We start from the raw sequence: 27,283 nt of genomic DNA on the forward strand, positions 1-27,283 counted from the left end.
GAACCATGAGGTTTCAGGTTCGATCCCTCACCTTGCTCAGTGGGTTAAGGATCCAGTGTTGCCGTGAGCTGTGATGTAGGCTGCAGAAGTGGCTGGGATCCTGCATTGCTGTGGCTGTGGTGTAGGCCAGTGGCTACAGCTCCAATTTGACCCCTAGCCTGGGAACCTCCATATGCCATGGGAGCGGTCCAAGAAATGGCAAAAAGACAAAAAAAAATTTTTTTAATAAAATTTTTTAAAAAAGTAGTTAGGCACAGGAAAAGGAATCCAATTGGAAAGGAAGATGTAAAATTATCTTTTTTTTAGATAACATGATCTTGTTAAAAACTGTAAGAAATTCATCATAAAAACTATTAGAACTAGGGAGTTCCCTGCGTGGCTCAGCAGTTACCAAACCCCCGAGAGGATCCATGAGGATGTGGGTTCCATCCCTGGCCTCATTCAGTGGGTTAAGGATTTGACGTTGCCTTGAGATATGGTATAGGTCACAGATGCGGCTCAGATCCTGCATTGCTATGGCTATCTATGGCTGTGGCTGTGGCTGTAGCCGTAGCTATAATGGTGGCCAGCAGCTGTAGCTCCAATTCGACCCCTAGCCTGGGAACTTCCACATGCCCCAGGTGCGCCCCCCGCCCCCCCTTAAAATTAGAACTAGAGTTCTACTAGAAAACTAAGAAGAGTTCAACAAGGTTGCAGAATACAAGATCAATTACAAAACTCACTGCATTTCTATGTGCTAGCAATTAACAGAAAATGAAATTAAGAAAATAATTCCATTCCCTATAGATCTAAAACACAGAATAGTTAAAAATAAATTTAACAAAAAAGTGTAAAACTTGGACTCTGACAATTATAAAACACTTGTAAAGAAAACCCAAATAAATCTGATCATGTTTAAAGATCAGAAGACAATATTAAGACAGCGATTATTTCCTAAAGCAATTTACAGATTCAAGCAATCCCTACTAAAAAAAAAAAAAAAAAAAAAAAATTATTATTATTTTTTTTTGCAGAAATAGAAAAATCCAACCTTAAAATGAATATGGAATCTCAAGGGACCCTGAATAGCCAGAACAATCTTGAAAAAGAATGAAGTTAGAAGACTCACAATTCCTGGAGTTCCCGTCATGGCTCAGTGGTTAACGAATCCAACCAGGAACCATGAGGTTTCGGGTTCGATCCCTGGCCTTGTTGCTCAGTGGGTTAAGGATCTGGTGTTGCTGTGAGCTGTGGTGTAGGCTGCAGACGTGGCTCGGATCCCGCGTTGCTGTGGCTCTGGTATAGGCCGGTGGCTACAGATCTGATTAGATCCCTAGTCTGGGAACCACCATATGCCACAGAAGCAGCCCTAGAAATACCAAAAAAAAAAAAACAAAAAAAGGAAGACACAATTCCTGGTTTCAAAACTGAAAGCCACCTAACAGAGAAAGACAAGTATCATGTGATATCATTGCTAGCGGAATCTGAAAAAATGACACAAATGAACTTACTTAGAGACTCACAGACATACAAGACAAAGACATACAAGACAAAGAAAGGGAGGGGAGAGGATAAATTAGGAGTTTGGGATTAACATATTTAACTATTACATATAAAAAGGATAAATAACAAGAATCTACCCTATACAATGGAAAAGAATCTGAAAAAGAATATACATCTGATTCACTTTGCTGTGTACCTGAAACTAACACAACATTGTAAATCAACTATACCTCAATTAAAAAAGAAAAGAGGAGTTCCTGTTGAGGCTCAGTGGTAACAAACCCAACTAGTATCCATGATTCTTGGCCCTGCTCAACAGGTTAAGGGTCTGGCATTGCTGTGAGATGAGGTGTAGGTAGCAGATATGGCTTGAATCTGGCATGGCTGTGTTGTAGGCTGGCAGCTGAAGCTCCAATTTGATCCCTAACCTGGGACTTCCATATGCCATGGTGCGGCCCTAAAAAAAAAGACGACCAAAAAAAAAAAAACCAAAAAACCCCTGCTCAGCTCTAAGACCAAAGATCCTGCTATAGGAATCTATTTGTATAAGCAAAGATGCATCAGGATAAACTATCCCAATTCTTGCTCTACAGAAGCAACATCCTATTTATTCATGATTCAGCATGGGAAAAACAACTTTCTCCTACCAGCTACAGTTTCGCATCTATGCAGCAGGCAAAAATTCTCAAAACTATCAGTTTCTTTATAAGGTAAGCCCCCATTGTATCTTACCTTCTAAATCTTACTTTATTTGGTTCCACTTCCTAGGAATATTTACAATTCAATCTGTTTACTAAGGTTGGAAATGCCACAAAACGGTTGACCTAGGAATGGCACACTGGAGGCTATAATTGCTCAGAGCAAGGTTTCTTAATCAAGGGGTTCATTCTCTAACTTTGTATATAAAACATTGTGCACTTATTTTTCTGAGAAGATCCATAGCTTCAACAGATTCTCAAAAGAATTTAAAACCCAGAAAGGGCGTTCCCCTTGTGGTGCATTGGAAATAAATCTGACTAGGAATCATGAGGTTGTGGGCTCGATCCCTGGCCTTGCTCAGTGGGTTAAGGATTCGGCATTGCCATGAGCTGTGATGTGAGTAACAGAATCGGCTCAGATCTGGTATTGCTGTGGCTGTGGTGGAGGCCGGCAACTGTAGCTCCGACTGGACCCCTAGCCTGGGAATCTCCATATGCCTCAGGTACGGCCCTAAAAAACAAAGCAAAAAACAAAAAAAATTCATTTATCAAAAAAACCTCAAAATACAAAACAAAACAAAAAAACCTCATGTACCTACTATGTGCCAGATACAATGTCAGTAGCTTGGATATACTGCTAGAATCAAACAGTCTCTGCCCTCAAAGAGCTTATAGCATAGTAGTTAAAACTGTTTTTTGATGGGTTGTTGTTGCTGTTGTTGTTTTAAAGAATAAGAAATGTAAGAATTCACAATATACTTCCATGACAAAACTTTTCCCCTTAGAACTAGCTTCTTAGGAAAGTATAGCATATCTTCTAAAGTATGTCTGTTTTGAAACATAGATAATATATTATAGTATTTTTCAACTCATACGATTTCTATGATATGACATAAATCCTATGATATGATATAAACCTTATGTTATAGAGACCTAATCCACACCATAGCTTCTGGGGCCCAAGGTGTTTTAGTATGCAGAGAGTAATAATTACTTCATTGTGTGTCATGTATAAAAGGAAATAACAGCTCTGAATGAGCCAAAGTTTGTTCTTAAAATTCCAGCTTCACATCCTTGCATTACTCTCCTATCTTAACTCACAAGACACATTCGTTAAGCAAAGTTAAATCTCTAAAAAACTATTACAGATTTGGAACAGTAGCAACCTAAAGTAATATAAAATAAAATCTTTAAGTGCAGAATTGCAAATATAACTTCAGAATAAGAAGCAGGGGGAGTTTCGGTGGTGGCTCAGCAGTTAACAAACCCAACTAGGATCCATGAAGATGCGGGTTCAATCTGTGGCCTCGATCAGTGGGTTAAGGGTCCAGCATTGCCATGAGCCGTGGTCAAGGTCGCAGACGAAGCTCAGATCCCGAGCTGCTGTGGCTGTGGTATAGGCAGGCAGCTGTAGTTCCTATTCAACCCCTAGCTTAGGAACTTCCATATGCCACAGGTGCAGCCCTGGGAAAAAAAAAAAAAAGACAAAAAACACTCTTACCTGATCATATTCTGAAGCACCAGGATAAAGAGGCCATCCCAGGAACAGCTCAGCTATCACACAGCCCAATGACCACATATCAATAGCTTCACAAAATGGTAATCCAAGAATTATTTCAGGGGCTCTAGCAAAATCAAAAATAGTATATTAAAATAATAAACATTATTTTGGGAAATTAACTATGTTTACCAAGTTGTGCTTTAGTATCAGGTAAAAGTACACTGATTTAATGAAATGGAAAGGATCTTTGGTATAAAATCTGGAAATTGAAACTCCCAGTTGTGTTTTGAAATTCAGAATGTTTTGAATTTCAGAAAGATACTACCATGTATAAACTACCCACTGTGTAATAACCCCAATGAAGTATATAGGGAAGCACCCTATAAATAAACATATTAATATTTCTGCAACAAAACATGAGCAATCACACCAAGCCAAACAAATACTTTTAAAAGCCTTACACTGATTCAAGTCAGGTCTTGCCAAGAAATAGTTTATATCAAACTTAGAAAAAGATTTTTAGTTTTGAGAGCTTTCGGAATTTTAAAATTATGGATTTAATTTTTAAATTAAGGGATTATGGATTTATTCTTTTTATTTTTAGCATCTTTTAGTTATAGACAAATTAAATGACCTGATCAGTAACTACCCCTTTAGGATAAAAATGCCTTCAGTAGAGACATAGTGGTTCAAATTCTAGTCCATTATTTAACAGCTGTAGGCAATTAATCTTTTGATGCCCCAGGTTCCTCATTCATAAAATGGAGATGACTACCTACTACATAGAGCCATGGTAAGATTTAAATAAATTAATTAAAAATAGGAGTTCCCATCATGGCTCAGTGCAAACGAATGTGACTAGTATCCGTGAACACACAGGTTCGATCCCGTGCCTCACTCAGTGGGTTAAGGAGCTGGCGTTGCCATGAGCTGTGGTGTAGGTCATAGACACGGCTCAAATCTGGTGGTGCTGTGGCTGTGGCTGTGGCTGTAGAGTAGGCAGGCCTCTACAGCTCTGACTGGGTTCCTAGCTGGGGAACCTCCATGTGCTGTGTGTACGGCCCTGAAAAGACCAAAAAAAAAAAAAAAAAAAAAAGTTAAAAATAGTAAAGATGATGATGATGATGATGTTGTTTAAATATGAACACTCTTGACCAGTGCCTGGCACACAGTAGAAGCACTATGTATGTGTTAGATAAAACAATGACTATTATTTTTAAAACTTTGAAAAATAAATAAATAAATACACAAGGAGTTCCCGTCATGGCTCAGTGGTTAACGAACCCGACTAGGAACCATGAGGTTACGGGTTTGATCCCCGGCCTCGCTCAGTGGGTTAAGGACCCAGTGTTGCTCTGAACTGTGCTGTAGGTAGCAGACACGGCTCAGACCCCTGTGGCTGTGGCTGTGGCGTAGGTGGCAGCTGTGGCTCCGATTCAACCCCTAGCCTGGGAACCTCCGTATGCCGAGGCAAATTATCCCCATTTAGAGAGAAGAAACAGAGGCAAACAGATTAAGAAATGTGCCCAAAATCACATAGTTAATAGTGGCAGAGCTAGAATTTGAATCCTGGCAGTCTGGCTCTGAAGTTGAGTAAATTATACTGTCTCTAAATAAGTAAAATACATACCCATCTATGCACATCTATTTGGCAGGGTGGTACATAACGGTACTTTTTAATTGTGACTAAAATTAAGAGATAAGTGGGTTCAAAAGAGGGATGATAATAATAGGTAACAATATTCATAAAAATAGATGATATGTATATAGTGCTTACTATGGGCCAGGCACTATTCTAAGTTCTTTATAAATGTGGAGTTCACGTAATACTTACAACAACTTTTTTTTTTTTGGCTTTTCTGGGACCACACCTGAGGCATGTGGAGATTCCCAAGCTAGGGGTTGAATCGGAGCTGTGGCTGCCGGCCTGAGCCAGAGCCACAGTAATTAGGGATCCGAGCTGCATCTACGACCTCCACCACAGCTCACGGCAACGCCGGGTCCTTAACCCACTGATCGAGGCCAGGGATCGAACCCACATCCTCACGGTTCCTAGTTGGGATTTGTTAACCACTGAGCCACAACGGGAACTCCAATCCCTACAACAATTCTTGAAAGCAGGTATTATCATTGCTAAGTCATCAACTATAAGATGCACTTTTTTTTTCACATTTTAACACCTCTGAAATTAAGACGATTCCTGCAAATGGTTTAATGGCAGTGCCTTCACTTTCTTATTGGTACATAAAAAACAGTTCATCTTAAGGACACTCCAGATCTAGATCCTTCATTTAAAAAGAGCTAAATGGAAAAGCAGATCTCTCCATTAGGAACCATCTAATAGGCTGTGTCTCCTCATGGAGTGCCTAGGTTTCCAAACTTTATTTTCAAGCAATACATGCTTATTGTTGCTTTGTGTGTATGTGGGGGAAGAAGAAGGGACAAAGATTGAGTGGGGAGGGTATAAAGTTATCTCCCTAAATAAGAATATCCTCCCTGAGTAATTTTCTAAGTAGCCCTTAGAAAATAGAGTAAATTAGAGAACTTCATAGGGTTTAGAAGCTTTCTTGATCCTTGCACAGAAATAGCAGAAGATCCAAGCCTGCTGATACTGAACACTACTTGACAGCTAAGGATAGAACCACTAATACCATTAGGTCTTATACTATTTGATGAGACCTGTGGTTTTATTAGCCAAAGAAAACAACCTTTAAAAGTGATAATCCCATTGCAGGTGGCTAGAGCCCCATATTACTGATGGAATCGCAAAGTTCAATTAAATACAACCACTGTGGCATGTTTGGTAGCATGAATAAACGAGAGTACAAGAGTACACAGAAACATAAAAGCCTTTCCAAAATTGAAAAGGAACAAAATCTTTACTTTCACTGAGCAGAATCGTTAATTTCTAAGTTTATGGCAGTGCCAAAAATAGCTGGCAGGGAGAACACAAATGGCTTTGTGCCAAAATAAAAACTGGGCTTAGAACATTCCTAAACATCAACTGAAGAACAGCATATTGATTTTGCCATCCCCACTATACCAGGAAGACATTTTAGAATCCAAAAGGTAGGTCATAGGAAGGGGCCAGGCCACCCAGTAACTTTCTTTTAAAAGGCAGCCCTAAGATGTGATAACTGTTAGGCTTCTAGAGCTTGAAGTTTCAGGGAAATTAAGAAAAACACTAACTCCAGCCCCCAAGCCCTATTAAACAAAAAGAAAACTCTGAAGGTTGGCTGGAATCAGTTTTTCCATTTGGTCTTGCCCTGCTTCTGGAGTAACAAAAGCCACTAAGGACTTTGAGCAAAAGCTCACTCAAAACAGTAACTCTACCACATCTACCATCCGAAAAGATAAGTACAAAGGGAAAAAAATGAAAGCAGTAAAAACAAAATAAACTAAGGTTTATTGAGGATTTTTTTTTTTTACTATCATTAGAGCCTAAAAATGTTAGACTTACCTAAACTCTAAGAAGAAAAGACTGAAGCTATCTTCTTTTACTGCACAGAAAGTAATGAGGATTTTTTACTATCATTAGAGCCTAAAAATGTTAATGAGGATTTTTTACTATCATTAGAGCCTAAAAATGTTAGACTTACCTAAACTCTAAGAAGCAAAAAGACTGAAGTTATCTTCTTTTACTGCACAGAAAGGAATCATTTAGATTCACCTCTAAAGACAATGTTTCAGACTCTGAATTCAGATTAAAATTCTTGATAATATTTTCATTACTATATCATCTTTCCCCTTGGCCTCCACTATTTCTCAATGCTTCAATATAAACACTGAAATTCTGGTTTTACTTCATCTATCTATAAAGTTACTCTTTCAGGTCTTTTTCCAGTTCTGACATTCTAAAAACCAGGCAGTAAAAAAGATTACTAGTGAAGTATAGGAAAGAGGAAAACAAAACTAGCAGCCTTCATTTTGGTAGAAGAATGGCATTAATTATACTTTGGACATGGTGGCTCTCCTCTATGAAGACATCTCTCATCCTTAAAGAACAATTACTAAACAGGCTCTAATTACTGTAACCAGGTGGTAGAAATAGCAATCCCCGCCTTTTGATTTCCCAATTTCAAACTCCTTTAAATTGAAAAAGTTCACCTTAAGTTATAAAGCATTATTTCACTGGAACCCAGAGCAAGCTGAGGTTGGTATCACTTAACAGCACAAATCATTCTCTGCTCATTTTCATGAATATTCTTGTTTCTTCCTACCCTTCTCAGAGGCATCATACCAGAAAAGAGATGTTACATGAAGTCTAACTTCCTGCATCTGTGGCTTAGGTGTAACTGGTTTCAGTGTCAGATGAAACTGGATTGATTGTCTGTCTAGGATAAACTAAAAATACGCTTTTCTTATCCAGAAGGTCCAGATAAGAAATGTCCTTCCATACATAACAAAGTGCTCTTTCAAGATTTTAAGTATGGCAAAGCTTTGCGCCTAAAATTCAAGCCCCAAAGACACCAACTTTTCTTGGAATTAGTCTACATTTACATTTACAGTGGGCTAGGAAATAAAGCACTTTACTTCTACTACCTGAGTCATTTAGCCATGTCCATGGTGGACAGAGACAGGGTGGCGGTAAAAGCTTATGTCAACTGATAGAACTCTGGCACGTTATCAACAAGATAAAGCAATGTAAACTAAAAAGGAGGATAAGAGGAAAGCTGGCTCTAGAGCCAGAATGCTTCACTGACCAAAGGATTTCAGAGAGGTTTTCTGAAAGACAACTGGGTGAGGACTTAATGGACTCCAATAAAGCAACAACGCAACACAAAGAGGACCACTGTGGATAAAACTAATGATAAAGAAGGAATGCCTGAGCTGCTGTTCCATTTGCCTAAGGCTCTAGCATTAAAGTGATACAAGAGAATACTCATGTTATTTATTTTTTTCTTATTAGGGCCACACCTGCAGCATATGGAAGTTCCTAGGGTAGTGGTCAAATTGGGGCTGCAGCTGCCGGCCTTCGCCACAGCCACAGCAATGCCAGATCCGAGCCACATCTGCAGCCTACACTGCAGCTCAAGACTACACCAGACCCTTTAACCTGCTGACTGAGGCCAGGGATCGAACCTATATCTTCACGGATACTAGCTGGGTTCTTAACCCACTGAGCCACAAAGGGAACTGCAATGCTCAAGTTAAATCCTAAATGTAGTCAAGCCCTGGATACTGAATCTCAATATGCACAGTAATTACGCAATGATACACAGAATGAACTCCTGTTTTTAAGGGGTAAACTCAGTTCCATTTAAAATTATAGTTGGGGAGTTCCCATGGTGGCTCAGCGGTAATGAACCCAAGACTGGTATCCATGGGGATGTAGGTTCAGTAGTCTCAATTGGTGGGTTAAGGATGCCGTTGAGCCATGGTGTAGGTCGCAGACGCGGCTTGGATCCAGCGTTGCTATGGCTGTGGTATAGGCCAGCAGCTGTAGCTCTGATTCGATCCCTAGCCTGGGAACCTCCATATGCCTCAGGTATGGCCCTAAAAAAAACAAAAAAAAAAATAAAAATTAAAATAGAAAAATAAAATTACACTTGGCCCTCTGGATCTGCAGGTACAAAACCTGTGGATGCAGAAGAACAACTATACTGCTGTACTACAGCTTTTTTTTTTTTTTTTTTTTTTGGCTGCCCCCGTGGTATATGGAAGTTCCCCAGCCAAGGATCTAATCAGGATCGAATCCATGCCACAACTACAGCAACACCAGATCCTTAACCCACTGTTCCAGGTTGGGGACCGAATGCGCACCACTGCAGAGACAACTGCCAGAATCCCAACCGGCCACGCCACAATGGGAACTCTTTTATCATTTTTAATAAGAGACTTGAGCATCTGTGGATTTCACGTGAGGGGGCCTAAAGAATTTATCCCCAGTGGATAACAAAGGATAACTGTATTCCTACAGTGAACAACTAAATGCAATGGACTTATAGGAAGCTTTGTTGAAGTTGGTGGATTTAAAATTTTGAAAAACATATTTTCTATAAAAATAAAACAGAACCAAATTACTCAAATGGCAGCTTAAATTAAAAGGATAAGGAAAGTAGCAAAGAACAGCAACCTAACACTGAAAATTATTCAAATAAATTACATATTAGAGAAAGCTAAGCTACCAGTACTATTTATCCCTCAAGCCTCCTTTACCCTTTAAGAGAAAATATCAGAAAAAAAAATTTTATGAAATAATTCTTTTTTTCTGTGTCTTTTTAGGGCTGCATCTTAGGTATATGGAGGTTCCCAAGCTAGGGGTCTACTCAGAGCTGTTGCTCTCCACCTACACCACAGCTCACAGCAATGGCAGATCCTTAACCCACTCAGCGAGGCCAGGGATGGAACCCGCAATCTCATGGTTCCTAGTCAGATTCATTTCCACTAAGCCACGAAGGGAACTCCTATGAAATTATTCTTATCTCTATTGCTCTGTTTCCACAAGAGATTGCCCTTGTCTTTGACAGAGCAAGTAGTTAAAGGACATCTGCAGTTACCGACTAGAGAAAAGATCAAGAAAGCAGGCACTGATCAGCCCTCACGCCTCAGCTGTGCTCTCCTTCTTAGCTCCCCAGTGCTTACAAAATGAGATTTAGAATTGAACTCTCTGGTGCCGAAAGTAGAAAGTACTGTATTTATGTACTGCGGACATTATGTATTTATGTATTAAGACATTAATACTACGCAAAGTGATTTACAGACGAGTGAGGTTTTTTTCAGAAATAGAAAAAACTCCATCCTAAAATTTCTATGAAATTTCAGGGGACTCCAAATAGGCAAAACAATCTTTTTTTTTCCTTTGTTTTTTTGGGCCGCACCCGAGGCATATAGAGGTTCCCAGGCTAGGGGTCTAATTGGAGCTGCTGCTGCCGGCCTACATCACAGCCACAGCAACTCGAGATCTGAGCCACATATTTGAGCTACACCACAGCTCACGGCAACGCCGGATCCTTAACCCACTGAGCGAGGCCGGGGATTGAACCCAAAACCTCATGGTTCCTAGTCAGATTGTTTCTGCTGTGCCACAATGGGAACTCCCACAATAATCTTGAAAGAGAGTAAAACTGGAGGTCTCTCACTTCCAGATTTCAAAACTTATGACAAATCTACAAGCAATCAAAAAAGTATAGACAGACATTTAGAACAGCAGAAGAGAACAGAGAACCCACAAATAAACCCTCATATATAAGGTCAAAGGCTTCTGACAAGGATTCTCCACTCAATGGAGAAAGGACAGTCTTTTCAGCAAATGGTGTTGGGAAAACTGAATATCTACATGCAAAAAAATGAAACTGGATCCATACTTTATATCATACAAGAATTGAGTCAAAATGGATCAAAAATTCAAACATAAGAGCTAAAACTATTCAAAGAAAACACAGGGGAAAAGTTTCATGACATTGGTTCAGCAATGATTTCTTGGATGCCAAAAGTATAAGCAACAACAAAAAAAGACAAATTGGACTCTTTTTTTTTTTTTTTTGGTCTTTTCTAGGGCCGCACCCGCAGCTCATGGAGGTTCCCAGGCTAGAAGTCTAATTGGAGCTGTAGCTGCCAGCCTATACCACAGCCACAGCAATGCAGGATCCAAGCCAAGTCTGTAACCTACACCACAGCTCGCGGCAACGCCGGGTCCTTAACCCACTGAGTGAGGCCAGGGATCAAACCCATAAACTCATGGTCCCTAGTCGGATTTGTTAACCACCGAGCCAAGACAGGAACTCCAAGACAAATTGGACTTTATCAAAATTCAAAAATTTTTGTGCAAATGACACCATCAAGAGTAAAAAGGCAACCCCACGAAATGAGAGCAAACATTTGCCAATTATGTATCTGACCACGGATTAATATCCAGAATATATTAAGAACTCCTGCAACTCAACAACAATAAACAAGCAATCCAATACAAAAATGGCCTAGCAGTTAAGGATCTTGCATTGTTACTACTGTGGCATAGGTTTAATTCCTAGCCCAGAAAATTCTGTATGCTGCGAGTGTGGCCTGAAGAAAAAAAAAAAAAAAAAAAAGGAAGACTTAGACATTTGTCCAAAGAATATACAGATGGTCCATAAGCACATAAAATGATGCTCACCATCACTAATCATGCAAATCAAAACCACAGAAGATATCATTTCACATATATAAAGATGTCTATTAGCAAAAAAAAAAAGAAAAAGAAAGTGGAAAATTTGGAATTCTTATACACTGCTGGTGGGAATGTAAAACTGCGTAGTGGCTGAGGAAAACAGTTTAGCGGTTCCTCAAAAAGTTAAATACACCCAGCAACTCTCTACCCAGCAACTCTACTTCTAGCTTTATACCCAGAATAATTGAAAAGAGGGATTTAAGCACTTGAACGCCAATGTTCACCACACTATTATTCACAATAACCAAAAATGCATAAAAAAAACCCAAGTGCCCATCAACAGATGAATAAATAGATAAAACGTGGTACATATATGCAATAGAATATTATTCAGTCCTGAAAAGGAATGACATTCTTGGAGTTCCCATTGTGGCTCAGCGGTAATGAACCAGACTAGCATCCATGAGGACTTGGGTTCGATCCCTGGCGTCACCTAATGGGTTAAGGATCCAGTGCTGCTGTGAGCTGCAGTGTACCCGTCACAGACGCAGCCTGGATCTGGTGTGGCTGTGGCTGTGGCGTAGGCTGGTAGCTACAGCTCTGGTTCAACTCCTAGCCTGGGAACTTCCATATGCCACAGGTGCGGCCTTAAAAAAAAACAACCAAAAAAAAAAAAAAAGAAAAGAAAAGAAAGGAACTCTGATACATGCTACAGAAATTCAGAGATTAACCTTGAAAACACTGCACTAAGTGAAATAAGCCAGACCTCAAAAAGGACCTATATACTGTATGACTCTACTCATATGCAGTATCTAGAATAGACAAATTCATAGAGACAGAAAGTCAAACAAAAGTAACTAAGTGGGAGCTCCGGCGGTGGTGCAACAGGATTGTCCGAGTCTTGGGAACCACTGGGACAGGGATTCAATCCCTGGCCCGGCACAGTAGGTTAGGGATCCAATGTTGCCGCAGGTGTGGCTTAGGTCATAACTGTGGCTCTGATCTGATTTCTGGCCCAGGAGCTCCAACATGCCACAGGGTAGGTGGCCAAAAATGACCCCCCAAAAAAGGTAACTAAGGATGGGAGGTTGGGGGGGGGGGTAGTAACTGCTCAATGGTTATAGTTTCTGTTTCAGGTGATTAAAAAAATTTGGAAATGGATAGTGGTGAGGGCAATATCACATTGTGAATGTACTTCACAAAATAGAATGGTACACTAAAAAATGGTTAAAATGGTAAACTCCATGTTAGGTAGATTTTACCACAAATTAGAAAAAACAAAAAAATACATAGATGGCATATTTTCTGAGTCTTTGGTTAAATAGGTTAAAATATCCCTTACATTATTTTCACACATAATATAAAATTATTAGTTCAGAATTTCCACTTTGTCAAAAAAATTTATTATAGGCATTTGACATGGTGGGCATCACTCTCGATAAACATATTTTGTGTGTTATCTTTGTTTATTGTTTTACTTCTTGATTCAGTGAGTGTACAATCTGTGTTTAATGCATGACTATTAAAATAAATACCAGATTCTCTTAAAATTAACAAGACAGAAAAACAAGGTACTGAGAAACAAAAATCCTTTAAAGACTTTCCTCTCTCCTTTCAGTAACACTCCTTGGTTACAGCACAAAGAAAAATTCCATATACTAGCATTTAAGTACTGGCCCAATAATTATTATATATTGAAAAGGTAGCTTTGTTAGAAGTATCAATACGGAAATATAAATCACTAAAATGCTTGCTTGGGTCAAGGCTATTTTAGGATAACGAAGTAAGTTCATAGAACTATGGAGAATGTTAAAATGAGAAGAAACCTTAGCAATCATCTCATCTAATTCTATTACACAAGAAAGAAAATGTAAAATAAACTGTTGCTAGAGCTAAAGTTGGACTTATTCCCAAGGCATCTTACCTGCCAAGATAGGAACCTGGAAAAAATAGCAGCATATGCTCAAATTCATCACAAATAAGTAAATACCTTATACATTTAAAGATACTTTGAGGTGGGGAAATTAGGTATAATGGTGGTAAAGAAAGAACCACATGCTAGTATCATTCAACCAGGAACATCCTTTAGAATCAGACTGAATTAATTTTTCAAGAGTAAACAAAATTTCAAAACTAATGTTACATATAGGAATGCTGCACACATGGAATGAACTAAAACATATTATCTTATTCTGTGTTGAAATCTGTAAATAAATTCATTGTCATATGTAGCCCTTTGTGATATGGTAAACATAAAGACAGATCTCTAGCCTAAGACATGTTTTTCAGCATTTGCCACTTGCCTGTAGTAACGTGACTGTAAGTAGGTTGAGCACACAGCTTTGGAAACGTGACTAGCAGAACCAAAGTCAATGACCTTCACTCGGTAGGGCTGGCGTACTGGATCAACCAGCATTATGTTTTCAGGCTTAAGGTCAGCATGAATCAGACCAAGACTCTTGAGCTTCATCAGGGCTGTGGCCACCTGCTGCAAGATTGGTCTGATGTACTTGAGTGGCAGTGGGCTAAACTTGTTCTGCTTTAGAAAATCATATAAGTTCTGCTCCAGCATCTCGAACACAAGGCAGGTATGATTCTTATGCTGAAAACACTCGTAAGAACGGACAAAATTATACTCATCAGCATTTTCACTGCTTAGGCGAGAAAGGATGCTCACTTCAATCTGTCCTTGTCTGGCATAGGAGGGGTGGTTCTTCAAGATTTTAATAGCCACAATTTCCTTGGTGCTTCGCTTCCAGCACTTAGCCACCTGTCCAAATGTTCCCCGGCCTAGGAACTCCAAGACTTCATAGCTGTTGGTCATAGAGCAAAGGATCTCATGCTGGACCAGCTGGTAATCCCCTTCTCCACTGGAACTGCTACTCTTCGTGGTCACAGTGGTGGTCGTGGCAGCAGCACCCACCACAGTCCTGTTTTGCAGCATGAGAGGGGGATGTTCTTCTATGATTTGCACGCTACCGTTGCTGTCAACTTCCTCACTTTTTCTTTTCAATCCACATTTTTGATATGGCTCAAGCAAAGAAACGTTGCTTCTGTGAGTCAGGGTCTGGCTGCTTTGGAAGGTTGATGTAGCAGCACTGGCCGAGCTATCAGCGGCTGTTACAACAATATGCTCCACTGCAGGAGCTGGGAGGAGTAGGCCCTGGTCGTAAGCAGGGATGTTGAAATTTGCTACCTGGTGAGAGGAGTTGGCTTGCCCTTGTGTGGCTGGGAGGGTTTTGCTGTGAGTATAGTATTTGTCGTTGCTGCTCTGTCCAGAAACATCCCAGCCAGAGGGCTCTATTTTCAGTTTCTTCGCACTGCAAAAGGCACTCGACGACACTGATGGGGGGGAAAACACCTGCAGCTGTGATGCCATACCTACATTGAGAAAGAGGAAGAATTAGACTCTCAATTTTGTACAAGCCCTCAATTAGTATTTAAGAAAACTTCAAGTTTAGCAAAACCACAAGTAAACATATACCTAGCTGCAGTTTTATATACATTTTCCAAAACATGTTTCCTGTGATAGAATGATAAACTTTTTGGTCTAATTACACATCCTTAATCACTCTTTGAGATTCAATATAATAGGACATATTGTTAAATGAGTATGAATATCTATGATGGTTTACAAAATAAAAACAATAATAATAAGCTTAGACAACTGATGGCTTACTATGTGCCAAGTAGTAGTCTAAACACTTCATATATACTAGTCATTTAATTCTCACTACAACCTTTTGAAAGAAGATCATTATTTCCATTTTATAGATGAGAAAACTAAGGCACAGACCGGTTAAAATCATTTGCCCAAAATGACACAGCTATTAAGTGGCAGCACTGGAATTTAAAACTAGGCTCTTTGGCCCCAGAGTTCATTCCACAGGTGTCTTCATTCCTGTCCTGATTAGCTTTTTAATCAATTATTTAAATTTAGACATAAATGGCATGCTTATAAAATTCATAGATGAACCAAATTTGGACAGGACACTCAATATTGCTAACAGGTCCAAAAAGATCATAAAGAGCAGAAACCATAAGGTAAACCTAGCGGATGACATTTAACACAAATTTAGACTTCCTTCTTAGGTCCAAAATATGGCTAGCACAAAAAGATAAAAGATTTTAGAAGGAGCATATACAAAAAACACTTTGTAAGCAAGAGAAATATTGTGTAATAATGTTTCCCATCCACAAAAGCTAATTCAATCTTCAACTATATTCACAGAAATAGTGGTGTCCAGAATGTGGCAGACAAAGTGTAGGCAATCCGCTCTGCTCAAATCACACATAAAGACAATGTCTAGGTCTGTCCACTATATTGTGAGAGGACCACTGATAAACTAACAAAGTAATCAGGATGATGTGAAGCCTAGGGAAAATCTTCTAAAGAACCGTGGAAAGTTATTTTTAGAAAAATATGGAGAAAGGGAATAAGAACAACCCATCTTTCTGTCCCTTAATGTCCCATAGACACCTCAAGCTCACTAAGCCCAAAGTTATTATTTTTCAGAATGAAGTCTAAACATTTGACGTAGCATATAAGCCATTTCAAACTTCTTTTTTCCCTTCTCAACTATATAACCCCCAGGTGCCTTGGGGCTCCATACTAATCCTGCTTGCCTTGATCCAACATTCCCCTTTTGCTATTTCCCAAGTTTAGTCATCTGAGAAAAATTCTCATACTTCTCTCTCTAACCCAGAATTCCCTCTCTTGAACTCTAAATCCTTATTTCCAAATAACTACCCCACACCACACTTCAACATGGATATCTTAGAGACATCTCATATTCAACATATCCAAAATTAAATTTTTGAGCCTCCACCCCGTGCCCAGTTTTTTACCCCAATTATGAGACACCACCATACCTCCAACACCTCAAGCCAAAAATCAGTGAGCTAATGAGTCTCAGTTTTCTCATTTGCTAAAATATTGACAGCAGTACCTACCTTATGGGGTTATTCTAAGGATTAAATAACTTAATACACACTATGTGTTCAGTGCCTAGAGCTCATTTAATAATATTATCCTCACTCATTCCCCTCCCTTAGTTCCCCATATCTAATCTATAGTCAAATCTTATCATTCTACTTCCTAAGCATATTTCAGATGAGCCATTTTTCTCTAACCCATCAACCTTTCTAGTTAACTGCCAATAGCCTCCAAACTCATCTGGAATGCACTCAGATCTTTGTTTTTAAACTATGTAAATCCAAGGACTGCTCTTTCTTAATCACCTCTCTGCCTTTAGGGTTTTTTCTTTGGGGATAAAGTCCAAAATCTTCAACCTCCCTTACAAAGCTCTCCAAAAATCTGGTTGCCTCTTCCAAAATCTCCCCACCTGGATTCCTCCATTCCAGCAGTACAGCCCTTCTTCCAGTTCTTGGAAGGCCTTCTAATATGTTAGAGACCTTCTGCTGGGAAAACTGTTCTCTCTCGTGCTCACTCATTCACACAGAAACACACCCCACAATCACCACTACCACTCCCGTAACACTCTGTTCCTACTTTATAACATAAATTTATTTAATGTTACATTCCCAGCTACAGTAAAAGTTCCACAAGGACAGGTACCAAATCTGTCTTGTTCCTTTGCTTATGTCACCAGAACCTACTATACAGACTCTGGTAATATACAGATACTAAGTATTTGTTGGGAAATTTGACAGCTGCCTACCAACCTCGTTTTTACTCTACTCTCATAATAGTATTTGGTGTTAAACTGCAGGATTTGCAAATGCTTTTGATTTTTGACCTCCCTCTCTTTCATCTCTGCAGTCCTGGAGATATGGGGGAGTCTCCACTCTAGTACATACAGCATAATTTTACTAGTCATAAGAGAATAAATACACACAACTAGAAAGGAAGGAAACATAACAAAAGATGTTACAGAACATAAGAAAGCAAAGTATACATTTCTTTGTCGCTGCATGCAACTAAAAACCATCTGCACTGGACCAGATTGCTGGAAGAACAAATCTGCAAAATTCAATTTCTAAAATGTGATCTGGATTTACTTTAAAACAAAGTTTCCATAATTTATGTGAACCCTGAAGAGAAAAAAGTATAAATTAAAAGATGCTATTGCAATTTAACTCACTGGCTACAAAAATTTACAAATCATCTTGTTCTACGTAAATCACTGACACAATACCAAACTACAATAAAAGAAAAATTGTAATCAAGTAGTGCCTTTACAGAGTTCCCGCCGTGGCTCAGTGGTTAACAAATCTGACTAGGAACCGTGAGGTTGCGGGTTCGATCCCTGGCCTTGCTCAGTGGGTTAAGGAGCCGGCGTTGCTGTGAGCTGTGGTGTAGGTTGCAGACTCGGCTTGGATCCCTCAGTGCTGTGGCTGTGGCATAGGCTTGTGGCTATAGCTCCAATTAAACCCGTAGCCTGGGAACCTCCATAGAAAAGGCAAAAAGACAAAAAAGTAGTGCCTTTACAAAATTTACCCACTAAGGGAGTTCCCTGGTTGGTTAGCAGGTAGGATTCAATGCTTTCACTGCTGTGGCCCGGGTTCAATACCTGGTCTGGGAACTGAGATCCCACATCAAGCTGCTTGCCACAGCCAAAAAGATTAAAAACTAAAAAACAACCAAACAAAATTTACCTGCTAATATATGCAAAACTATTTATAGTCATCATAATATCAAGCCAGTTTTTGAACAGTGAAGCATACTGTTTTGAAATTTGTTTTCCATTGTATGTTGAGTTACTAATTTTAACAATCTCGAAAAACATGAACACAACATTTACGTACCTAAAAATATTTGGTAAAACAATTTAAATACAAAATTTGCAGTTTGTAGCCATGTCTAGGAATACAGGGGCTTAAACTAACAGTAAAAAGAAGTCATGAAATGTAACATCAAATTGTTGAAAGTATTATCATAACTAAACATTTTTAAAAAATATTCCATTTACCAGAGGAATGTTAAAAACTTTTCACCTCATGAACAAAGTAACAGATACCGATGGCCTCAAATTCACATTGAACACTGCGAAAAACACAAATTCTAAGAAACTGTTCTAAAAGTTTAAGTATACAAATGAACATAATTCTGACTCAGTAAGATAAACTTAAGTCCACTCGTAAGGAAATAAGAACCTAGAATTTCACTTGCCTTCCCCTTAGCAAAGGTGTGTGGTACCTGAGTCAACATCGTGCCACCAGGACTACTACAGTGTGGTTGAGACTCTCCTGACCCAGTCAACTAGCACCGGGTAAGAAGATACCAAATCAAAGCTGCCTAGAAAAATCTAGGCTAATTTATATAATATTCTCAAATTCAGCTAAGAACAGCCAATTCTAGACACAAAATAAAGATACTACGTCCCACAAAATTTGCTTTTGCAAATGGGGACGCATTTTTGACGCATTCCCCCCCCCACACACCTGTAGCATGTGGAAATTCCCAGGCCAGGGATCAAACCCTTGCCATAGCAGCAGCCTGAGCCACTGCAGCGACAACTCCAGATCTTTAACTCACTGCACCACAAGAGAACTTGGGGAGGCACTTTTCTTCCTAGGCTGATAATTCCCAAATAAAACCATGGAACAAAATTAACAAACATCTGTGGAAAATTTACTATGTATGAGACTCTATTAAGCAAATCACACATATTTTCAATTCACATGAGAACAGCTCCCAATAAATTAAAAGCTAACTTCCTGAAAATGCTGCACCTCTTCACTCTAGCAATAAACTGATCTTCTCATTTTAAACTTGACTTTCCAAAGATTTAACCATCTAAATATGATGACAAACTTGCCCCCTACATTAATCCCAAACTAGAACTAATAGGCAAAAGGCTACTGGTACTTATATGTATTACTAAAAAGAGAACTGAGTCTTGCTAGAATCCAAGGCTTTCAAAAATAATCAAATTAGCAGCTTCCCCACTCCCTGCAACAGTCACATCTATTTAACAACATTTACTGATGCCCCACCCTATAGGCACTACAGGTAGATAATCTTACTATAAAGAATTCAAATATTTTATCTGTGAATGAAATAGCTGGGATGACAAACAAGGTAATCATTTGCCAATGTTTCACCCTTAGTCTCTAGTAACTTCCACCTTTTCCCTGCTACATCAATAATAAATTCCTACTGCTTTTGCTTGGTGCCATCTTTGCCTTTTTGATTCAGTTTAACAACTGGTGACCTAAATAACCTAAAACCAGTACTGCTTATTGATTTCTTCCTCTAGCACTTGTCCTCAGCTGCCATGTACAGATGTACACATTCTCCAGCACACTGATACATAAAAAAACACCCATATCATTCAAGTGGGTAAATAAGAATACACATTCTGTAAAAATAACAAGGTTGGGAAGAAAACTCTTTCACTAGAACACCAAATATCTCTCATTTCACCCCTACTGCACAATTCTGGGCTATTTACTTCAACAGCCTAACCTGTCTCCCCAAATGGTACTTACTCTCAAGCCCCCTAAAAAGACAAGACTGGAAAAAAAATATCTATCCCCCACTTAAAACCTTAGCCTAGTCCAAAATCTCTAATTTGGATTGTCAGGCTTTATAAGATCTGGACCCTGATTATTTCCGCAGCCTCGTTTCAGCAACTCTTTCCCCCAGGCACTCTTCCAGTAGTGCTAAATGTCTCTGGGACTAGAGCAAGCCTTGATTTTCCTGCCCCAGTTCCTTCACACATAATGTTCTCTCTCTGAACTGCATTTTACTCTCTTAGCCTTCTCTTCTACTACTACTTCTCCTTTTAGCCTACGTTTAAAGCTCATTTTTTTCAGAGTAGCATAGGCTGTTGGTCTGGATCAAAGGCTACTACTCTCTTCTTCATGCCAGGCACAAGGCTAGACTATGTTTACCACTCCCTTTCCAACAGAAAGTGATGTATGAATCCTGAGTGTTCCTTTACCTTTCCACCAGCAGGAACTCATGGAGACCCAGTTTCTGCAACGAGACCACACCCAAGGGATGCAGAGCAGAAGGATGGAAAAAACATCAGTACGTGAATGATCTTGTAGAACACAGCCACCTGCCCATTATGAATGCTCACTTCAACCTGGACCATTAACTTCAGGCTGTTACATGAAAGAAAAATGACCTTCCTTAGCAAGACTATTGTCCAGTCAAGGCCTCTGCGGATAAAATATACTCAGGAAAGTGTATTGCCCGGACCACTGCATACTGTTAGGTTTCCCTGGTAAAGCCTCCCATAGTATCCTCTACTACTTCTTAGCATTTATCACATTTGTACTTGTTTCAATTATTCATTGAACAAATGTATACTGAGCACCTAGTACATCTGCCTGGCATTGTTCTAAATCCCAGGGAAAACAGCGGTGCTCCAGATGGACAAGATCCCTCATTCCCTGGAATTTACTTTCTACTGGGAAGACAAACACCCCTCCCTAAAAGAGCAACTAGTGATAAATGTATGATGAAAACAAACACAATGTTATGATAGAGCTGGTAGGAGAGAAAGAGATACTCTCGATTTGGTGGTCAGGGAAGACACTCTAAGATGGTAATGAGACCGGAGTTCCCTGGTGGCCTTGTGGTTGAAGACTGGTTATTGTCATTGCTGTGGCTTCAATCCCTGACCCAGGACTTCCACACGCAGCAGGTGCAGCCAAAAAAAAAAAAAAAAAAAAAAAAAAAAAAAAAAAGCTGACACCTAATTGACAAGAAAGAGCCATTCCAGCGAAAGAGAACAGTTAGTGCCAAGGTACTTTCTTGGACTGTTTGAGAATGAGATCAGGGAGTTCCCGTGGTGGCTCAGTGGCAAAAAAACCCAACTAGTGTCCACGAGGATGTGGGTTCGATCCCTGGCCTCGCTCAGTGCTCAGTGGGTTAACAGTCTGGCATTGCCATGAGCTGTGGTGTAGGTCGCAGACAGGGCTCAGATCTGGTGTTATTATGGCTGTGGTGCAGGCCAGCAGCTGTAGCTCCAATTAGACCCCCAGCCTGGGAACTTTCATATGCCACAGGTGAGGCCCTAAAAAGACCAAAAAGAAAAAAAGAGAGACCAATATAGATGGAATGGAACAAATGAAAAAACAGCAGAAACAGGACCCAAAGAGGGAGACAAGGCTCAGAATCCAATGATTTGTAAGCCTCTCTGGATTTTATTCTATTTGTTTATTAAAAAGTGACTTCTAAACTGCAAGTTCCATGAGGGCAATTCTCAATATCAGAATACATATTTTCTTTTTTGTATCATCAGCATCAATCACGATGGTTGGCATTCAGCATGTGTCAAATTTTGCTAGAATGAATGGCTATAAAGAGATCACAGAACTTCTCCATATAAACAAATGAAAGGAGCCTCAGAAGTCATTCTGTCTAAATTAGAGAAATACTCACATGATAGAACAGAAATTATAGTCCCCTGTCTACAAGAGAGTACTTTTCTAAGAATAGTGATACAGAAAGAAAAAGTAATCTTGAAACCCTAAGGACAGCATGTGAATCAATGTTCCCCGCCCCCTTTCCTGTAGCACTTCCTTCATATGGAACCATGTGAAACAAGTCAGTTCCCCAACTAGTATGCAAAAATAGCGTGTGGAATATAGGTGATGTTAGCTGACAAAGGAGTAACTCTACAATTCTATGTAATTTCCAGCCATTTAAACCAATTTTGTTATGTTCTGGTAAACCACTGAGGGGTGCTTTCCTCCTAGGCAGGATATTTTTTCCTAAATTTTAAAAGCTCTCAGATTTACCTGGAATGACAAACCCACAGCAACAGACAAAAGAAAAGTAGAGAGTTCCCATCACGGCTCAGCAGTTAACGAACCCGACTAGCATCCAAGAGGACACAGAACTGATCCCTGGCCTTGCTCAGTGAACTAAGGATCCAGCGTTGCCCTGAGCTGTGGTGTAGGTCGCAGATGCGGCTCAAATCCCAAGTTGCCGTGCCTTTGGTATAGGCCAGTGGCTACAGCTCTGATTTGACCCCTAGCCTGGAACAACCTTCATATGCCCCCAGGTACAGCCCCCCCAAAAAAGACAAAAAAAAGGTAGGTGCTTTTTGTGTTTGGTAAAAAGGTACTATCTTACTGTGTGTACAGAACAATTTACAAGGTCTACAAAGTTTAGAATAAAGAAAACTATACCTCAAGGAGTTTCAATCACCGGAAAAAATGACAAATTAACAAAGCCCAAATCAATGTGAAATGTTAATAGAAAGGACCCTGTTTAGATCAGCCAGAAAAGGCCTAAGGAAAATAGGGCTTAAGTAAAGTAACAACAGTTTGACAGATGGGAGATAGAAGAAGCTCTTATAGATGCAATAACTTTTGCCAATATGCCAGAATATGTCAAAAAAAGAAAAACCATTTAGAGTAACGTATTTGATTAGAAGCAGAAGATACTGGCAAAAAAAAAAAAAAAAAAAAAAAACAGGGATTCTTACAGCTAAAATGAATCTTTAAAGACTCTAAAAGCCCCCTAATTCCAAGAAGAGAAAAAGTAGACCCAAAAAAGCCAAACAAGTTTTACACAGAGCTAATGAGTAGCAATGCTGGCCAAAAAAAGTCAGGTTTTCTGATTCTTGTTCACTAAGCATGGTGGGAAAGCACTGTACCAGGTACTCTTAAAGAATCCAAAACAAACACATTTAAGTTACTCTATCTTCAAAGAACTTAGAACGTTGCTTAGGTGATAATGACACACAAAAAAAGAAAAATATAAAAACAGGATGTGAAAAAAATTTTACATCCCTGATCATGCCCTTTTTACAAAACTGCGTAAGGCATTTAGGGTGCTGGAAGATTAGGAACAAAAAATAAATACAAAAAAAAAAAAAAAAAAAAGAAGCAGCAGCAAAAAGCAAACCAGTGATTAAGTGGTACTTGAAAGAAAAATTATTTTGATGATTTACGTTCAGAATGGCATGAAATTAAGGCAAGAAACTGGAGAGGAATTAACTAACTTTTTCAAAAATTGATTGTTTTATAAGCAATATCAATATATAGTCAATCAATCATGACATATATAAACTATATATAGTCATGAAAATGGAAATAAAAGAACCAATCAGGAAGTTCATGTTTGCAAAACTACTTCAAGTTACAAAAGAACCAGTTACCATACGTAACTAACAACAAGTTGCACAAGTTCTGAGTGTAAGAAGTTTATAAGGCAGATTTGGCTCACTGATTTCCACCAACACAACCACTGACTAAGCTATGCTTATGAAAACAAAACCACAGAATAAAAGAATTTTATTTTCCAAGAGAATTGTGAATCTTGAGATTATCTTTTTTCTTTTAGGAGTTCTGGTTTGGTTTTCGATCTCACGTTAAACCAATCAACTTGCTCTGCAATCCATAAAGCTACAATGTCCAAAGAGATGATAAACTATTCATGGATAAAAAATTCCTGAAGATACCACCAGCAAAAGTCCTACTGACTAACTAGTCAGTACATTTACAATATCTCATTCACCATTTTACTCCTCAGATGCTTCACTGGCTTGGCAGCCTCCAGTTCCAACCACAAGTACTTTACCAAAATATCCCTCAAATCAGCAACAGTGTCTTAGAGTCAATCCATCATACCAGTTTTATAACGCAGAACCCTGAGATGATCACATGTATATCCAAAATCACCAGCTGAATTAACTACTATCAGATGAAATGACTTGTTGGTATATTTTTAAGTGTTTTACAGAAAGCTTTAGACCTACGTATAAAAAAGAACTGGTATGATTTGCATTCTCTATAATTAAAAAGAAAAAGGAAAAAACAAAAAACAAAAAAACAACTACAGACCAAGAATCAAAAATAGCTTTACACAAACAAGAGCAAAATTGTAGGTTTTGCTGAGGGCATCAGCCACTTAATTTAACCCCACTTCATCAGGAGCAGGAAGCCATGCTGCTGTTTTCATCAGTTACTAGGAAACAAGTAAGATAAAGGACAGACTGGGCAGTCGAAATTAATATTTTGATGCAATTACTGAAAATTCCCAAAGTGTCGCTAAGAAAAAGCGTCTATCAAGGGCTCCCTCAAGATGAGTATCTGCAACTGAGTCAGTGGTTTAAGGGTAGGAAAGACACCTTCGAGCTTGGGGTTGTTTTTTTCCCCTTCTCTAGCCCCTCCTCCCTTCCCCCACCTAAACAGGAAAGAAAGCGCGCCCAGCATAAACACAGGCCAAAGCTCACGGTTTGTCACCACAACACACTGGAGGTTAGACCAGCGCTCTTAGAGACAGAGCCCCAGGTCTCGGTTGCTAGGCACAAAAAGGGCCTCTTTCCCACAGACCTGTGAACAGCAGGAGCCTTACCCAAGAGTTTTAGTAGTTTCCTCATAACCCGTTTTTTTTTTTTTTTTTTTTAACGAAAGCTTTGGAAAACTGGCGACAGATAGCAAAAGTTTCCCTCTGAGCCAAACCTCTAGATCTGCCTTGCACAGATATACATCAGGTGGGCCGGTCCCACCGAGTCTCCACCATCATTACAATTTACCAACCTAAGGATTAAAAAACTGAAGCCGAAAGGATAGAAAGGCTTCCACACCCACCCCAGCAGCGCCGTCCTTCCCAGACACCGCTTCCCGGTCCGCAACGGCACAAATAATCCCAAACCATGGCGCTAAGCAGAGCTGTGAAATCCACACGCAGAAGCCCCACACTGGGAACCGGCCACAGCAGCCGGGGGAAAAAAACCGGCCGGGTGAGGAGACGCCAGGCGGCCCCCTGTCATCTGAGGACAACAACACGCCCTGGAGAGAAGTGGCAGGAGATAGGGGGAGTTGCCCCGAAAACAAGACCCGAGCCTCCCCACTTTCCTGGGAACGCCATCTCCTCCGCGGCCACGAACGGCCGGGCCGCAGGACTCGGCGCCGGGTCCCGGGTGGGGGCCGCGAAGGGAGGCGCCCCCCGCAGGCCGGGTGCCCGGGAGAACCCGCGGCCGGCCCGGCCCCGCCTCGGGGAGCCGACGGGAGGTCGCTCCCGCCGGGGCCCCTGCCTGCCCGCCTGCCCGCCCGCCCGCCCCGACTCACCGCCGGTGTGTCTGGTTCTCAGCCGCGAGCTGGGGCTGCCGTGAGGAGGCGGCGGAGGAGACGAGATCCGGGGCCCCGCCGCCGGGTCATCATACCCCCGCGCGAGCCGGCCCGGGCCCCGGCCCCCGCCCCCCGGAGCCGTCCCTGCGCCCGTCCCGCGGGGGGAGCCCCCTCAGCCTCCCGCCCGTGCCGCCGCCCGGCCCCTCGCCGCCGCCGCCGCCGCCTCAGCCCCGCGCACTCCCGCCTCGGCCTCCCGCTGCCGTCCGGGGCCACCGCCGGCCCCTCGCTCCGCAGCCGCCGTTGTCGCCAGACCAGATAAGCTGAGCGCCGAGCGGCCGCCCCCATCCGGCCGGCCCCGCCTCGCGGGAACTAGTCCCCCGCCCCGCGCCATGACACCTACTGAGGCGGAAGTGCCGGAGGGCGGGCGGGTCAGGCCGACCGCATCGTACTGATGGGAATGGGAGTGGGTGGGCCTCCGTGGGGAGCCAGCGTGGATCGCGTGCGGGGGTCGGATTCTCCGCCCCCTCCGCACGGCCGACTCCGCTGTGATCAAAAAGTGCTTGGTGGCGGTGGGGAGGTCCAGCTTTAAAATGTCATCCCCGCCAATGTGACATCACCACCGGCTTGTGTGACACCCCTCAGAAATTGGGCAGCGCGCAGGGAGGCAGTGCCTGCCCGGGAAGCCCCCCTGCTGGTGAGGAATTACCTCCGTTTAGGCTTTACTGTTCCTCGCTATCTAGAGACGTCCTGAGTGACAGCCGCGTAGGGGATCAGTAAGCCTCCACGAACATTAGCAGCCCCTTAAGGTGCTCTTCCATTGCCACCTTGGAAACCTTGGTTTGCATTGGATGAGAAAGAATAGCTTCGCACTGAGCCTAACCCCTCAAAACCTGTAGTGAGCAAATACTACCATAATTTTCTCTTCTCTACCAGGAGATAGTAAAGCCGGGTATTCAGGAAACGGCATGTGTTGGGCACACAACATTCTGAAAAAACATAAACACTGCATGGAAACTGGGTTATCCTAATAGAAAGACAGTTGCCATCTCCCAGGGCCAAGATATTCTGGAACACTTCAGATGTACCTCTCACTATGTGAAATGCTCTGATTCCTAAAGTGTGGGACACTTGTAGGGAGAAGGTAGTATATATATATATATACTTTTTTTTTCATCCCTCAGGTGTTGGAGGCAACAGGGATCTGAGCCCTAGAAAGTAGCTGTACAGCAATAATACATAAATACCAGATATGTATTTGCATATGCTCTTTAAGGAGTGGGTAGATATGGCTAAGACAAGATTCTGCTATCAAGTTCTATTTCTCCGGTCTCACTCATACATCCTTGACCTCTTTGAATCAGAGATAATTTTTGTGAAGATGTGCTAAAGTGATTATACTACCTTTGGGATTCTCTCCTGGCTTAACAACACTGGGAGCAGTTCTGTTTTACTGGGAACAGGGAAGTGTATTTCCCTAGAGAACTAGGGTTAACAGAAGTGTTCAATCCCATA

The 27,283-nt window shown here is 40.9% G+C and overlaps 1 protein-coding gene across 9 annotated transcripts in view; it reads right to left on the reverse strand.

The window, feature by feature from the left end:
• HIPK1 (homeodomain interacting protein kinase 1) overlaps positions 1–26,023 on the reverse strand; it is a 56,165-nt gene extending 30,142 nt beyond the window's left edge. For 3 of the 9 annotated variants that reach the window (XM_021090012.1, XM_021090011.1, XM_021090014.1), the window contains exons 1-3: positions 25,772–26,023; positions 14,074–15,151; positions 3,682–3,805 (exon numbers count right to left, since the gene is read on the reverse strand). In XM_021090012.1, the coding sequence (XP_020945671.1) occupies positions 3,682–3,805; positions 14,074–15,149 (1,200 nt within the window). In that variant the 5' untranslated portion in view covers positions 15,150–15,151; positions 25,772–26,023. Of the gene's footprint in view, positions 1–3,681; positions 3,806–14,073; positions 15,152–25,291; positions 25,471–25,771 lie in introns of those variants that run through there. The other 6 variants (XM_021090017.1, XM_021090018.1, XM_021090010.1 and 3 more) reach the window with 5 other exon arrangements.

Source organism: Sus scrofa, chromosome 4 (assembly GCF_000003025.6).
Source record: "Sus scrofa isolate TJ Tabasco breed Duroc chromosome 4, Sscrofa11.1, whole genome shotgun sequence".
Lineage (NCBI taxonomy): Eukaryota > Metazoa > Chordata > Mammalia > Artiodactyla > Suidae > Sus > Sus scrofa.